General features: G+C 38.1%; 1 protein-coding gene across 4 annotated transcripts in view; it reads right to left on the bottom strand.

The window, feature by feature from the left end:
• ldb2a (LIM domain binding 2a) overlaps positions 1 to 16,887 on the bottom strand; it is a 110,732-nt gene that overhangs the window by 5,384 nt on the left and 88,461 nt on the right. Inside the window, exons 5-8 of one of the 4 annotated variants that reach the window (XM_026183047.2) lie at positions 12,584 to 12,667; positions 6,405 to 6,528; positions 4,380 to 4,433; positions 3,466 to 3,602 (exon numbers count right to left, since the gene is read on the bottom strand). In XM_026183047.2, coding sequence (XP_026038832.1) covers positions 3,466 to 3,602; positions 4,380 to 4,433; positions 6,405 to 6,528; positions 12,584 to 12,667 — 399 coding nt within the window. Of the gene's footprint in view, positions 1 to 3,465; positions 3,616 to 4,379; positions 4,434 to 6,404; positions 6,529 to 12,583; positions 12,668 to 16,887 lie in introns of all 4 variants that reach the window. The other 3 variants (XM_026183056.2, XM_080304782.1, XM_080304785.1) reach the window with 3 other exon arrangements.

Genomic DNA, 16,887 nt, shown 5'->3' with positions numbered 1-16,887 from the left:
ACAAATGTATTGTTATGTTAAAAAAAACCCTTAAGTTTTAGCTTTATTATTATTTTCAGTGGTGGATAAATACACATTGGGTAGGTGCGTGAATATAAGAAGTATTTATTATAATTAAATAGGGCTGACCCAAGCTTTGGATTCATAGATACTTTTGAATGTTCACTGTAGATTTTCTCATGTGTACAATTCTGCCGTCAGACAAATGGATTTATTAAACAACATACTCAAATTCCAAATTATCAGTAAAGATGTGTATAAAACACTCATCAGAGTTACTTCTGTTATGTCTCACGTCTATGGCACTTCAAATTCCTTTCTCATTGCAGAACTTTGAATGTTATGCTCAAATTCTCTTCAGTTACAGCTCTGTTGTTTATATACATTGGACAGACTTCGCATTAAGGCTTTACTCTACGATATGTCTTCTATAATATGCTCCCTATGTGACAATCTTACAATGAGAACTAACTGGGGATTGCTGTTTGAGATGCCTGCTGGGCAAAGGAACATGTGCGCAAAACTTAATTTAAACCACTAGAGGTCAGTGTTGCTCATTCCATGAACACACCACCCCAACACGCCACCACCTTCCTTCCCCCACACCTCCTCTTCTCCAGCCACTGGTAACCCCCCTTCCCCTTGTGAGGGTCCACTCCTTATTGTTATTGGGCTCACGTAGGCTTGTGTTCAGCCACAAACGAACAACTTCTCAGACAAAGACAGCAGGCGCACAACATATGTAACCAGCATGTTACCAGCCACGCTGCCAGTCTTTAAGAGGCGTGTGAATGCACGACATGAGTGGTACGGATGGTGTATGCGTGTGTGCGCGTCTGTGTGTGTTTATGTGTGTACGTGTGGGTGGGAAGGAGGTGGTGGGGGCAGTAGTGATGGAGTAGAGAGTGTGCATGAGAGGGAGGATGGGGTTGGGGGGGTGGAGGGTGTATACAGATATCGGTAATAATGAGAGCTGGCACAGAGCCACACTGCCTTCTAGAGAGAAAACAATTTGCGTGTGCTTTGTGTATATGTGTGTGAGTTGTACATTATGTATGTGCGAGATGGAGGGAAGGAGGTAAAAGAGGAGAGCGAGGGCAACAAAACTAAAAAGACGGCTAACCACAGGACAGAATATAGAGGGTCAATACAGCGTGAGCGTGTGTAGAGGTGACCCAGAGTTTGTTCCTTATACAAGAGTAAAATTAGAATAACAAGAAAAACAAGAAAAGCAGCATTAAAAAAAACACAACAACCCTGCATAAACTGAGAGGCAGCCAGTCGATCCGGCATTGAAATCATTCAACCTAATGGGATGTAAAGTTTCTACAAGTTCTATAATGTCCCTTTATTCAACCCTGTATCCTAGAAATGACTTGCATTTACTTCAAATAGTTTTTAATTAGTGAATTTGCCATTGTGCAAAGAATGTTTATGGAGGACCTTTCATTTGCTTTTTTTCCCTTTACAATATGCAACCGTGGAATAATACATGTCTCTACTTGTAGTTTGAAAGGACCCTTGAACTTTTTTGTGGTTATATTTTGCCGACTTAAAGGTCTTGGTAAAAGTCAGAAAAAGATTACGATCTTTGTCAAATACTGAAAAAGCCAAAAGAAACACCACGTTTACTGCATGTTTACTTTATTAAAATTACACTGAAACGATTTTATTTCTGAAGTGTTTTTGTTGCTTAAACTTAACCACAGACACTCTCCAGTGTCCTGCACTTTATACACCACTTTGTGTGTAGTGCTTACATGCATGAGTTTCCTACACTGCAAAAAAACATCCCTAAGAAGCATAATAAAGATTTTTATGGTTTCTTTCGAAGCAAGCAGCAGTATATAAACATCTTTTCTGGGAGATCTGGTTGTTGTTCCGCACATGCTGTATAGAAAAGCATTAGAACCTCAAATTTCCCATTAAGCAGTATTAGTCCTACGTACAAGACAGCCACACATTAATGGTAACCGGCGACACTTTAATGTCAATAAATTCCTTTTATGTTTGGAATTGGCGCATTCTCAACGGCACTGAAATGTGTGTTGAAAAACAGTGCACCAGTGTGGCTACAGAACAGTAAATTGGATGCTGTAGTGTAAATATAATACAGTGTGTGCATAATAAGCAGTGTATGGAATGACAGTGCAGCCTTTGCAGACTCTCACAATGGCATTGAATCCTCGAGGGGAGTGCCAAGCATGTGGTGTGATACTCAGCTGTTTAAGAGGCTATTTAACCTCTAACTGTGTCAAGTGGCCTTTTATGGAAACCTGTAGCTAAATCAGGCATTCATACACAATTGTAATTAGTTTCACACTGAGTAAAGGTGTTCAAAGTTGATCTGAAAGCTGTTTTCTTTTTAAGTTTTGGACATAAGTTTTATATCTGTAGTGTAAAAACGTTTAATTATGTTGATAGATTAAATGTATATGTAATGTAATGTGTTAATAACACATATTTGAATATGCAGCATGTTTGTTATTGGTTACATTGTTTCTTTTCATTTTAGATGCTTCTTGTTTTAATTGTGTTAATTTAATTTACATTGGCTTATCAATATTTCTGATATTTTCCATTTACTGGTGCTTAAAGTTTATTGTTTAACAAAAAGGTGAAAAAGTTAGTAAGTCAAGAGTATGTATTAAAAAATAACTGTTCTAAAGCAGCTACAGTATAGTTCTATAGTATATGGATGTTGGCATCAGCTTCAGTAATCCCACATCTGCTGGACTTCAGGGATTTAAACAAGAAACCTCATTCAAAGGAGAGCAATCAGTATCCTTAAGTTTTTTCTTGGTTCTTGTTTGTTTATGTCTTCGTTATATTTATGTGAAAGCAAGTACAGCTAGCCACCAGTCCTCTGGACAGCTGTGAGTTCAGGTTCTTGCTCAAGGGCATTTCAAGCGTGGTGGCTGAGAGAGGGCAAAGTGTCACCTACCCCACCCACATTTTCCCATTTGGTCCTGATATTCAAGCCTTTTTTTTTCCTTTTTAAACCTCCAGGCTTCAGCCACTTGGTTAAGCAACAGGGTCAGCTGGGTCTTTTCGAACATGCGTATTCTGACAAGAATAAAGTTTACTCTGAGATACTGAATACTCAAGAAAAATTAAGTATGCAGCTACAAAACATGATACAACCCACGGCAAAAAAAAAAAAGCAGCAGAAGAGTTTCATTCACCTTTTTTACTTGTTTTTCATAAACCTGCTCTTGTACTGTATTTTATGTATTTTCTCTTTATCTTTTGGGGCCACATGTTTTCATTCACGTCCCACAGGGTTTCTTTGTCTCAGAACCGAGACTTTAGTTCCTTTGTTACCCTCATTTGCGCAAATAATCTAAGCTTAATAGCTGCACTAGCATTCAGAATTTCCTGTTTGTTACCCTCTAAACTTGCATGTGAAGACTTCGCAACAAAAAAAAAAAAAAAAAGAGGAGGGAAAGTGGAGCTGATGCTTACAGGTACCTGACTGGAGAGGCTGAAGTTGGTGGCCGGGCTGCGTTTCTTGCTTGCAGTGGTGCCCACACTGCTATTGGCGCTGCTGGCTGAGTTCTTCCGTTTCCTCCTCTTCGTGGTTGTCTGTCGGGCAGGCTCAGCTTTGGCGCGACCAGCAAAGAGAAACAGAGGCCATGCCAAGAACATAATGCATACAGACGGAGACAAGGTGTAGGGGTGTGCGCAGTATGCAGTGTGCATGTATATATGTGTGTGGGGTCAAACAGTAGACGCTTTGACTGTCAGAGTTACATGCAGATACAGAAAAAACATGGACAGAAATGTTTAAAAGGCCAGAGTACATGCACGCATGCAGAAAGAACACATGCAAAAACGGGCTATGCAAATTCTACAGAACCCATGCTTTGTTTTCTTCTGAGGTGAAACCACACGAGTGTTAACATCTTCCAAGACATGCACTAGTAAGAAAGAACCCCTTTTTTATTTGCATAAATGCTCAACAATGGACCCTGATGCTCATCGTAATGTAAATTTGTTAATGATTTCGGCACAGCACCGACTGTGGTGTTCCTCAATCGCACGAACCAGATTAAAACTGCTCTAGTGAGGCAGAAAGCCCATCTGTGTTTGTCTCACTAAATATGCTTTTATGTATGCATTCTTGCACATTCGTCTGAATTGCTGAGCACGAGTGTGTATAGTTTTAATCACTCTGTTTTAGAATGGTTTAACATGCATCATCTAACCTGTATCTTTTTTTTAAATTCAGTACAGGTATGAGGACTATTTTATTGACATGCAGTTGAGCATCCATGAAAAACTTGCACACAAAATATATTTCAGTGCATCCCGGTGAGCACCAGGGTGCTGTTTTCTTTTAAGGCTGCAGACAATAGACAATGTAAGAGAGAAGATACCTTTTTTGTGATTTGTGGGAAATATTTCCGTTTTGAAGTTCTGTGGGTGTCCAGCTGAAACCGGAGCCAAAATCAGTTTTATTTTACTCAGAAAGTTGGATCATTTCTTAAACAATTTAAGACAAAAGAAGACCAGACCAGAGATGACGACACAGAAAAGGGAGAGAAATAACTGAACATTCAATGCCACACAGATGCTATTGAACCACTGTGCACCACTGTGCAAACTAAATGAAATATATTATTCTACTAATGAGCCATACACGAGTCCTGAAAGTGCAATTAAATTATTAAACCATTATTATTAAAAAAGATATAAAGCACTGGCACAGGTTAAATAGAGATCTTAGTGTTTCTAGTATTAACAAAATAATTTATGTAGTGCATAATTTATGAATACAAGATTTTGCAAATCCTGCCAACATTTGTTAGAAAACATTATTCCTTTTAATCTCAAGAGAGAGAAGAAAACACTGCTATGATCTTCAAACAGATGTCTGAAAATGAAATACATTTTTTGAGGTTCTTACTAATCACACCAAGGGAGATGCTTTCATATTCAGTTATAACAACCAGCGACTCATGATACAAACAAAACTGAAACTATAAATCAGAGGCAAAACAAGAGGAATTTTTATCAGTCTTTCTTCTCTTTTGATTCCTGACTTTGACAGACGTGTGTGCAAAAAAACAGAAAGAAAGGAAAAGCGGGCCCATTGTCAGAGACAATCATTTCTGTTATCCGACTGGTTTCCTCCGATGCTGAACCAGTGACGCACTAAAATCGCTTCCATTTCCACCAAAAGGATTTATCAGAGCATAAATGCGCCCGTGGCTTCCTTCCTGGCTAAATCCCAACCAGTTTCCAAGCTGGAGAAGAATTGCAGGAAAAGGAGAATAACACGCAACCAATAAGGAAAACCCCAATTCCAGCTAAACTGCAAAGATCAGGCAACTGTGATGTCAAAATAAAGACAGATGGTGAAACGGACTCAGAGCCCTGACCTCAAGGAAGAATCAGACTTAATTTTTACACGGCGGTTCAGAGCCAGCACTCCCACATAAACGCTACCAAGCCAAATAACACAATAAACATATATAAATAACTCTATTTGGTATATGATGAATCTTTAGCAGCTACGGGGGATTTCATATTAAGCTGTATTTTTATACCATGAGCACAATTAACTATCAATACAGGAGTCTGTTTTTTTCCCTAAGACTTTATATTCATAAAATGCCTTCTGTTTTTTTTCCCTCTCTGTTTTCTTTTTTCTTTTCTTTGAAGAACGTCGTCGACGCTGGGGAGCCGCTGGCCAGGGAGCTGGATCTACTAGTTTGATTACACCCAGCACTCTTAATTAAAGTTACACAGGTCTGAGTCAAAGGCTTTTTGACTGGTGTTGGTTTTTAAAGACATCTCGTCACGCCTCGCTAAGCATTGCTGTAATTTGCAGCCACTCCGATGTATCCAAACCCCCCCCCCCTTCCCAAAAAAACCTCGGCTTACTCCTTCTCTCCAGCTTAAGAACCACACAGCCAATTTAAGCCTGGTACTTTTCAGAAACCACCCTGCAAACATCAATCATAGAAAGCTAAGAGGCTCGTTAAGATTGGCAAGGCTGAGATTCAAGAGGCAACCCTGAATTCTGATTAATTTCATATACCTGACAGGCAAAACATATTTATGGGATTAAGACATATAATGGCAAATTTGGGAACATAAATGATGCAATGAAAACACATTCTGAGTGAAAATATTCAGATTCCCACACAGAGAGTGACGGGCTGGAATTAAAAGCTGTTAAAAGGAAGAATCTTAAAAGCTCAGTAGAGGAAACAATTAGATCTTGGGCTTGGATCTGAACATTTAAGAAGATGTTGTCATTATCCAATCTAGTTAATGCCACTTGGAACATCAAATGTTCACTTTCAATTAATTATTATTACATGAACTGCACAGTAAAACAGCTTTAACTGAAAACACATTCTTCTAAATCTGTGTATAAGGTAATGGGTAGTTACCTGGTGGGGCTACCATTCTCTGCCATTTTTGGAATAGGCATGTCTTGAGACAGTCCCGGGGGCTGAGGTTGTAGGTCTTGTGCCTTGACATGAGCTCCTGCATGGGCTCCAGGATGACACACAACTGCAAACACAATAGCACAAGCCACACACTTCGTTAGAGGAGACAGACACTGTCATCTTAATGCCGCTGCTGTTTTTATTAAGGTAAAAAGAACAAACAAACATAAAAATTATGAGTTTGTTGTCTAATTAATCATGCACATACAGATTGGGAGTTATTCATTAGGCAGTAAATCTAGGTTTTATGGATACTATTAATATAGTACCTTTAGAAAACAGGTTACTATTAGAAAGTGTTTCACAGAGAAACAGAATGATGTGCAGGGTAAGGCTTTTAAATATAAGCAGTCTTTGTTGAGCTGTTTATAATTCATAGAAAATTCAAATTCATGCACACAAACTTGGACATGTGTGTGTCTGAGTGTTTCTGCTTTAGACACAGCCAACTCAGACTGGCCTCATCGTTCCCACACTGTCCTCCAACAATATTCTGCTCTTAAGGAGACTTTAAGTACAGTATTCATCTAGGGGAAAACTGTAAATCTCTGGTGATATCTTGTAGGAGGAATCAGGGGTCGTCTTGTCATTTTAAATACATCAGGATAAGCTTATCCAGATAACATCTGGATAGCATTACAAGTTGGTCAGCCCAACTTGTTCAGCAGCAGTAACCATCCAGATGCTTGTTGGTGTAGCTGGAGGACAGCCATTGGCCAGTTGCAGGCCTGCCTGCATTAAACCAATCACAGGAAAATACTAGGATCAAACTCCAGTCAGCTAGCCTGGTTCATATCCTCTAACTGAATAAAACGGTTCTGTTTTTCTGACTCACTTTTGTCTGTCTAGGAAAAATTGAGCATTAAACGTTCTGCAACATCCATCCATCTATTTTTGTAAACTGCTTATCAAACTTGGGGTCACAGGGAGGCTGAAAGGCAGGTAAACCCTGGTAAGGTCACCAGTTAATCACAGGGCTAACAAAGAGAGATAGAGAGCCATTCAAGCTCACGTTCACACTGACGGCCAAATTAAAATTATCAGTTAATCTAACAAACTAGTCAAAATGTTAAAACTGGTTAATTTCTACATGGAATATTTTTGTTCTTTACTTCTCAGGACTAGCTGACTCTGGAGGTTGCACATGCAGGTGCTATGTGGAATAGATCCCCTCTGGTGGTGTTGCAATTTGCAGCCACGGAGTGCACTGCTTATAAGAACTTGAAATTGTCTTAAGTGAAATAGATGTTCTCCTGACACAGGCTACAATTAGATTCTGACCTTATATTACATTCTGGTCTGAAAAATCTACCCCGCAGAACAACTTGAGGCTGATTCAAAAACACAATACTTAATTGCCATCTTTAACACGTTCACATAAGCACTTTCCGATCAAGGCCTGCATCAACACAGTGGCACAATTTGCTTTTGAAAACTGATAAATGAAAAGAATTTTTGTCCCTCCTAGGGAAAAAGGGTTTTGTTTGAGTTAGGGCATCACAAAGTTTGACTACAATAACTACAATAACTTTTTGGTTAAAGTTAGAGAACAATGATGAACGTTGTTAACAAAAAACAGAGTAAGCAGGAAATAGAAAATACATTAAAAGTGAGCGACATGGCAATAAAAGTTTTATAAATGAAAAAAATAACCTGTTTTCTATGCCAGTTGTGTTGTTGGTGGAATACAGAAGAAGAAAAAAAATCACAATTACAGTGCTTTGGTAATTGGGTAGAGCAATTTGGAGACAAAGCTAGAGAGGTGAGGCTGAGGTGGAGTGGACATGTGTACAGGAGAGATAGTGGCTATATTTGGAAAAGGATGTTGAAGACAGAGATATCATGTAGAAAAGAGAGAAGGCTGGTAAATATAGTGAAATGCAGAAGGTGGTGTGACCGACAAGGATGCTAGGGATAGGATGAGATGGAGACAGATCATGAAAGAAGGGAAAAAAGAATTAAGTATTGAAGTATTTTGGTTAATATTATAATCTTGATCGCTCACATTATTCTCGACAAACGTGTGTTTACTGGACATTGAAAAATGGGTGTTTTTACATGGTACTTTCATAAACTTAACTTTAAATGTAAGAGATAAATGAAAAAAAGAGGTGGATGTGGGGGTGTACACAAGGTTTTCACTGGGATTTAGGAGCAGACAAGGGGGTGTTTTTGAGCTTAAAACCTGTCTTGTAAGCTGGCCTGCAGACCTTCACTTTGGAGACAGACCGGGGCTAGACAAAAGCAGAATACTTAATAAACAAGTAACATAATATTTACTCATATGCTTTGATATCAACGTGTTTCATGCCTTACTTCCACGTATGGTTTGACTTGTACACATGACTTGTTACACATTCATATTTTCAGACACGTGTTTTTAAAATGCAGGGAATTCCGTTCTGAGCATAATGAAGTCCTTGCCAAAGAGACAGGATGTGCAGAGCTGTCAGCACAGCAGTCGCAAGTAGAGCTGAAGTAACAACCAACCAAAAGTAGACGCCAGAGAGAGACGCCAAATGAACTTTTTCAAGATATTTCTTGTTGATCAAAAGCTCATGTTGGCTTGAGCTAAACTAAACAGTGAAACAGCTTGGACTTTCAGGGAGAGTTGAAAAGTGCCCCAGGGTATGCTCAATCTAAAACAAAAAAAAACCAAAGCAAAATGAGAGCATCATAGGAAAATATTTTATCTCTTGTTTTATCTAATTTATTTTGTTTTCAATATCACAATCAAACATCCAAATTATATATTAGAGCCAATTAATTGCTCGGTTATAACTGATGCTGTAGAGAATGAATTCACACTGGCTACCACGCAGGTAGCTAGTGTATCCACTTCTTACTTTAACAGAGATGTACATAAAATGTATCCATTTTCTTGTAGTATGAATTGTCATTTTTTCAGCCACAATGATCAGTTGGCACTCTGAACTCTTTTAATGAAACTATACAGCTAAAGTTAAAACTCAAACATAAAAGCATAACTTTCATGGATTCAAGCTTTTAAAACTTATTTTGTGTAAAGTTACCAAACTTTAAAGCATTTTTAAATCAAATTTTACTGTTGATCCTACAAGTGTTTTTTATGTCCTGAAGACCGATGAAGTGCCCATCTCCCAATTTATTTAGATAGCAACTTTAAAGTAATTGCCCACATAACTGCTTAGAGGTGTTAGCAAGATGGCTACGGAGTGGCGAAAACTGCCTCTAGGACTCTACTGCTGGAGTTATATACCATAAAATTGCTTCTACAGGTTCTAATTCCTATCAATATTCATAGCTAGATGGTTTTATCTATATAACACAATCATATGCTGCCACTGGATATTTACTGAAACAACTGCTGCTAGCTTTTGTTCCAAGATGCATTTAGGAAGACTGAAGTAACACATTTCACAACATGCTAGAATCATACAACAAATAATGTCTTCAGTCTGGTGTCAGTCATTTGGGCCACTGCAGCTTCATAACTATAGTGCTGCCAACCGGAAAACGAATAGTTGTTTCTACTGTATCCCAATAAGATTGTGATACAAGGTGAAAACTGCTGCAGTCAAAGTAGGCGTGGCCTAGTAGGTTGCTCAAGGGCACTCTAACAGTCATTACTGAGAGAAAGGAGACTGTTAATCATTCACTGCATGCTCAAATGATCTCATGTGACCTTCAGCATCACACCATTCCTGCTATTCTGATGTCAATTCTAATCAACATGCTCATCCCATCTTCAGATGTACTGTACAGCAACACAGAATAAAAAAAGAAGAAGAAAAACTAAGAAAAGTTTAAAGTTTGAAGGAGATTTTTATCACGGGCTGTATGTGTTATCTACACTGCTCCTTTGATTACCGTACAATAGCTTTGGAGGCTTTTATTCAAGTCGACAGCAATACCAGGAATCATGTTTTACCATGATGGATATTCAAACCACTGACCAGACAGGGGCTTTAAACTTAGTCATTCTAACAACCATAGACTCAGCTGCTAACGCCAAATTATCCTACATAAACATAACCACGTCTGTTGCTTTTCCCTCTGTTAGGACGGCAGTGTTTTGATGCCATGCCGCTCGAGGTAAAGTGAACATCCCTGTAGCAGACTAATCCCATGTTCTCCTCTGATAGTTCCCTTCTGACACAGTAATATCCCTCCCCAGCTCAGCCAACAAGCCCTGGCTCTCAGCCTGAAAACAAGGGCTATTTTCAGGCTGAATAGTAGGAAGTCGGCAGCTCCAATACATGGAAAGGCTTAAATACTCCAAATGAAAAAAAAAGAAAGTGTGTGTGTGTGCCTCTGTGAGTAAGAGAAAGGCCGGTTGTAACCCCTAAGCCAGGAAACTGTCAGTCTCTTTAGAAGGACTGATAAACACTGGGAAAGGTCTTTTCCAGACACACATTATTGCTAGTTTAATGTGAGGAAAGGGTGTATTTTACCTTGACACCTTCAGATAACAGTAAGGGGAAAATATCATTTGCAAAGTGAAAAATAGTGACTACACAGCAGTGATTCCCAACCTGAATATCAGGACTGCTACAAGAGGTCAGACAATGAATCTAAAGGGATCGTAAGACGGTTAATTGGGTGTTGGAAAGAAAGGAAATCAGTTGGCAGTTGTTCTTGTGAAAAATAAGAAATGAAACTGTCTAATAAAAGCAACCTAAAAATCACATTTATCAGCTGAAATGGGATCATAAATCTATGCACCTATAGAAAACAGACAGATTCACCGCTACAGGATAAATGAGTCTTCAGCCTTCCTGACGCCCCTTTAAACCGAAAATTTCTCGCAAATATTACTATTTAACACATGAAATAATGTGCAGCTTGTTTTCATTATTACTGAAATTCAATTAAACCTCAAAACAACGCTAAATCATTTGTTGTGTTTCCCATTTTCTGTTCCATTTGAAATAAAACCACACTGTATTCTGAAATACATCTGAGGTTCGGAGGGCTGACACAGTTCGAGTCAAGCTGCGACTGTTTAGACACAAACAGCTTAACCTCTTCCATGAAATGCATGGTGTCAGCAAACAGAAAGCAAGACACAATCGTTGTTTCATTTGCCAAGCACTGACCAAATGAATCAACAAAACAGAGAAAGACCAGAAACTAAAGCTTTAGCAACTAATTACAGATACTTGATTTTTTTTTTCTTTTTCAGCCACATAGCAGCTACTTTCTGTATCGACGATCATTGTTATAGAAAAACAAAAACAGTCACCCTGCTCCCTCTCACCCCCTCTGTGTGTCTTTCTTCACTCAGTTATTATAAGCAGCGGAGGTGCCGTTCCCTGATTCGCGCGCCATTTCACAATTATGAGTCTCAACAGGGAGCGTTCATTAACGTTATGCTAATTTTCTGTATCCAATTAATTCTTCCCTCTCCCCGTCTCTCTCCCGCTCGCTCTTGTTCTCCCATTTGGAAATCGTAGCTGTCAGTCAACTGTGGTGTCGAAAAACACAAACAGAGCGTTGTGAAATAATCACTAATGTATTCAGTCGGCTTATACTTCCCATTTCCGTAAATTATATTGCTGCGGTCAGGTACAAAAACACGTATATGCAGACAGTAAAGAATGAATAAGTACTTCTTTTTGTTTTGATGCCATGCACTTTTGAAATTATACGCTTAAGTTTCACTGTGTTCAGCACATAAATAACAGCAGCAGCTAGTAAAAAAAAGAGAAAATAGGTACATTTGCACTAACAGTATAACTGAGGAGTGGAAACAATGTCTAGAAATGATGTTCAAGTCAAACTTATATATTCAAACAGTCAATATATCTGCAAATAGAAAAGATTAATCGTAGCCCGTATAATGTAATAGTGCCAAAAGATCACATTAACGATGACAAAACATGAATATATAAGTTTATTCAGTCTAAGCATACAAGATACTTAGAAATTATGAGAAACATGAATTACTGTGTTTAAATATGGACAAGAATTGCTCCTCAGTGCGCATCAAGTGTGACAAGATGAGAAGAAAAACAAAAAGCAGAATGACAGTCATAGACATTGTCAGACAGACACACACACACACACACACACACAAACACACACACACACACACACACACACACACACACACACACACACACACACACAGTACTTACCCTGAGGTAGTTGAGGGTGAAGTTGGTCAAGCCCATGCGAGTGATGTTTTTGGACAGTTGTTCCAGCACCTGAGGGTCTTGTGCCTAAAGTTAGCAACAGAGAAATGAAAAGTAAAAACGAGTTATATAAAGTATAGTTTTACTTTATATCTATACACACACACACACACACACACACACACACACACACACACACACACACACACTTAATTTTTATGTTTGTAATCCACAAAACGAATTATCTACAACCAATTAGGCTAATTGGCATTCACTGGTTATGCACAATCGACACCCTCCAGTCATAAATGCACCTACTTAACACTGTTACTACAGTTGTGCCCTGAACCTGAATAGAAGCTTTTTTTGGATTTCATTTCACACTCTTGTCAATTTGTGAGCTAATTAATCAGTATTACTTTGTCATTTCATTAAAATTTAGACACCGTTCCGTTTTATTCTATCTTGAGTGGGTTTGATGATGTTCCTCGACGTATGTATAACGGCCCGGCCTGGAGAGAACATTTACAAAAATAATGAGAACTGTCTGAAAGCTATAGCCAAAATCTGCAGATGCAATCCATAATTTATATTTTTACGAACTGCGTATATGTACAGAGTGATCAAGATGTCAATACGTGCACAAAAGATTAAGGACTGACCCCATACAAATCATTAGAAAAACTGAAATACAGCTATAATGTTACAGTATGAGTAGGAGGGAAGAAAAGATCTTAAATGAGAAGAAAGTTAAAAACAAAAAGCCAAACAGCAATTATATGAGGGCGTCTAAAAACACACGATTATTCGCTAAGCTTGTTTGCCACACCACGAGTGAGCATTCAAATCATAAAAAGCTGAAGGTATCGACAGAGCAAAATATAGCCCAGCCTGAGCAGAAGCAGTGAGCATAGTTGCATTTGGAGCCTCATGAAAAATGCATAATTCTATCTCCAGTCACATCTCTGTGTGGAGCAAGTCAAGAGGGAAGCGAGGGAGTCCTTTTGTACCATCAGCAGACCAACATGAGTGACAGGGGGACTGAACTAGTGCACATTATTGGCAGCCAGCGGATTGCCATCTGAATTACTTCACTCATCAAGCAGAATTAGGCTGAGTGTACTGTATACAAGTTTGTCTTGGCATCTCTTGTGCAGAGATGTTTCAACAATTTGTGTAGTAGTTAAATGCTGGCACATATGGTGCAGGGATGACAGAGGCACTCAGTTCAAGAGGCCACACAAACAACAGAGTACAAATTCGGAGCCACATACTCAGAATTTAAAATGCGTGGCAGTGGTCCAAATATAAAAGTTTAAACAATGAAGAAAATGTCAGTGGGTATGTGCAGCAAACTTAAAGTGAGAGGACACAGGACGCTGCTCAGCAGTGGGGAAACCTAATCTACTGAAGCACTTAAAATGCTAAAATACTCCTTGTAGATTAAGACAAATGATGACCTCATAAAATATCACACGACCAGGCCGTGCTTGCTGTGCTTAAATCTATCTTTGATGCAACTTCCATAATTATTATGATGCTTCACTGTACTATAAGTTTTGTTATTTTGCCTTTTAAAAAACTGTTTGCGTTCTTCCTATCGTGTATATGTCCCAGGTTTATGTTATTTAAAGGCATATCTAGGAAAGGCCATTGCAAATAAACTTTTAGACTCTCTAAATAACACAACAATAAATAACAAACAGTAAAAAAGACAAAGTGTGCACACATTGAAGCAAAATCTTTTAGGTAACAGCCCAAATTTGTTAAAAATAAAAGGAAAAAGAAGAAAAAGAAAATCATAATATGTATTCAAAGACGGGAAACTCTTCACAGTATTTGGATCCAATTTAAGACAGGTATGTGTGCCTGAAGAAAATACGACTGATTGAGACGTTGCCTTTGTAGGAATGCTTTAAGAATTAAAATTATTAAATAGGAGCCAAATGGTGTGCAAATGTTTTTTTTCCCCTTTTGAAACCAGGGATTGAGTAAAGGGGGGGACCTGGGGTGACAGTGTCCCACTATTTAATCTTAAATAATATTACATGCAGTGAAAGCCTATTAGTTACCAGCAGTATGGACTCCCTCCATGCACATCACAGTGGGTTAGTCCACTGCTTGACATGTTCTAACTCCATTGCTTTGCAAACCCTCAACAAAGGATATTTACTTCTACTAAAATTACAATTCTTTACTTTTGTAACCAAAAATATATTTAAATAGTTCATTCTTTTTGCTTGGTTTTTATTTCTAGTAAAAATGTCAAATGTACAAAAAACCTCCCAGAAACACCCCTGCTTGTAATGCCACAGTGTAATTGTGTATTCTGACTATGTATAGTCTTACTTAAGATCCAAATACTTTTTCTACCATGCTCTCTCCAGTTGCAGAAGATATTAGGACTGTCTCTATTAATTTTACTCAAACAATGCACTGTATCAAAACACACAGTGCATATAGTATATGTCTCCTTATGCACTATAGATTCTGCAATAGCCATTTCATGGGAGTTACTGTGCATTTATGAGTTGTCCCCACAATATTTGCATTATTGTATATTTGTCATACTCCCACAACATGGACATTTACTTTCCACCAGTGATGCAAGTCCATTTATTCATTGATTGTAATTAGTTATGAGTTGCCTTTATTTTAAAAGAACATTTCCATTTTTATCGTCCCTTATTTCTTCAGCAACAAAAAAACATTTATCAGACAAATATTTGCTGATTTCACTGATAAAATTGCAAGCTACTGTAGATTAATGTATTACAATTAAAGATCAATCCAAAAAAGCTGATGCAAATTATTATAATAGAACTCAAAAGTTTCCAGATGTAGTTTTAAACACAGTGGCCATACATAAATCTGTCCTTGACGAGGCATAACAACAAAATGATGTTTTGATTATTTATAATACAGCACTGTTTATAGGGTCCGCTTGGTATGATGGGTACAATTACTCCTAACTCTGTATGAATATGTGTCTGTCCCGAGTATTTCAACAGTGGAGATGGAACATATTGAAAACTAAATGATCAGGATACGACGGTGCTTTTTAAAACATACATTTCAATCTAAACTAGAAACAAACAACTTCATCAACCAGTTTCTGAAGATTTAGTTTCACTGCTGGCAGTCACGATGGCGGAACAAGACCTGAATAATAAGCTGATACACCTGTCACTCAAGTAAATGAGTGCCCTCTGTAATGGCACTCCTAAAAGCCATCATTAAAACAAACACATGAATAAAAGTACAAGTAAAATTTAAGCAAAAAGAAACAGAAAAAAGAGAAAGGTTTGCTTCTGATAGCTTCTGCATTGAGTGGACTTTGCAGGAACTTTAAATTACAGCTTTAAAGATTTTGCAGAAGAATTGAGGGGAATTTTGTTGGCTTCATTATTATCATCTTTCTGAACTGCACGCACAAAAACTGAGACACACCTGGGTCCCAGTGATTACTGGTGTACCCACCTTTATCCTGCTAAATTCTAGCAAACTATTAATTCAGGTTTTAAAAGCCTTTAGTGTACTTCTTTGTGCTTGTCTGCACTGGTTAACTTAAGTTGAAATACACCTTTTAGATGTTGCTGAACTTGATCTTATTTCTACGTAAACACATTTAGATGTACAGCCTGTACATACTTATAGTTATAGAATATTCATAACATACTTCATACTGTGTACACTATAACATACCATAATAGACCCATTTCTGTAATATCTATATTATTGCGAATATATATTGTAATATATCTATATCATGGCTAAAGCCCTTCTGGATGGATGCAAACTGTACGTTTCCCTGTACCTGTGACATGTGCAATGACAATAAAGTTGAATTCTATTCTATTCTATATTTGATTTGATCAGTTGGTGGGGAATGGTTAATATTAATTGCTGGCCAACTTCTAAAAATTACGCTAAGAACAAACTTTATTTCTTTTCCAAATTCTTCCTCACGAGAAATGAGAGAAAAAAGCAGCAGTAGCTCAGCTCACTTCGAAACATGGTTCTTTACACTACATCTGTACTAGTATCTACAGTTTCAGCTTTCCTATTCTGACTCCCATGTGCCTGTATCTGCTTTCATTAGTCCAGGCAGTGATCAAAAGAGCGAACTCACACTCACACACAAATCACCAAAGATCTGGCCAGAACCCACAATACCCCACAATATCCCACTCTCCAGGAATTAAAGTGAATACCCAGAGGGGCCAATTTATTGGTGAGTGAAATTCATATGAAGATTTGGCCAAAAAAAAAAAAAAGAGTTTGCCGCTTACGTACACCTTTAGCTC

This window comes from Astatotilapia calliptera, chromosome 2 (genome assembly GCF_964374335.1).
Source record: "Astatotilapia calliptera chromosome 2, fAstCal68.1, whole genome shotgun sequence".
Lineage (NCBI taxonomy): Eukaryota > Metazoa > Chordata > Actinopteri > Cichliformes > Cichlidae > Astatotilapia > Astatotilapia calliptera.
The sequence above is the reverse complement of the archived record's forward strand: the minus strand, read 5'-3'. Positions and strand labels throughout refer to the sequence as shown.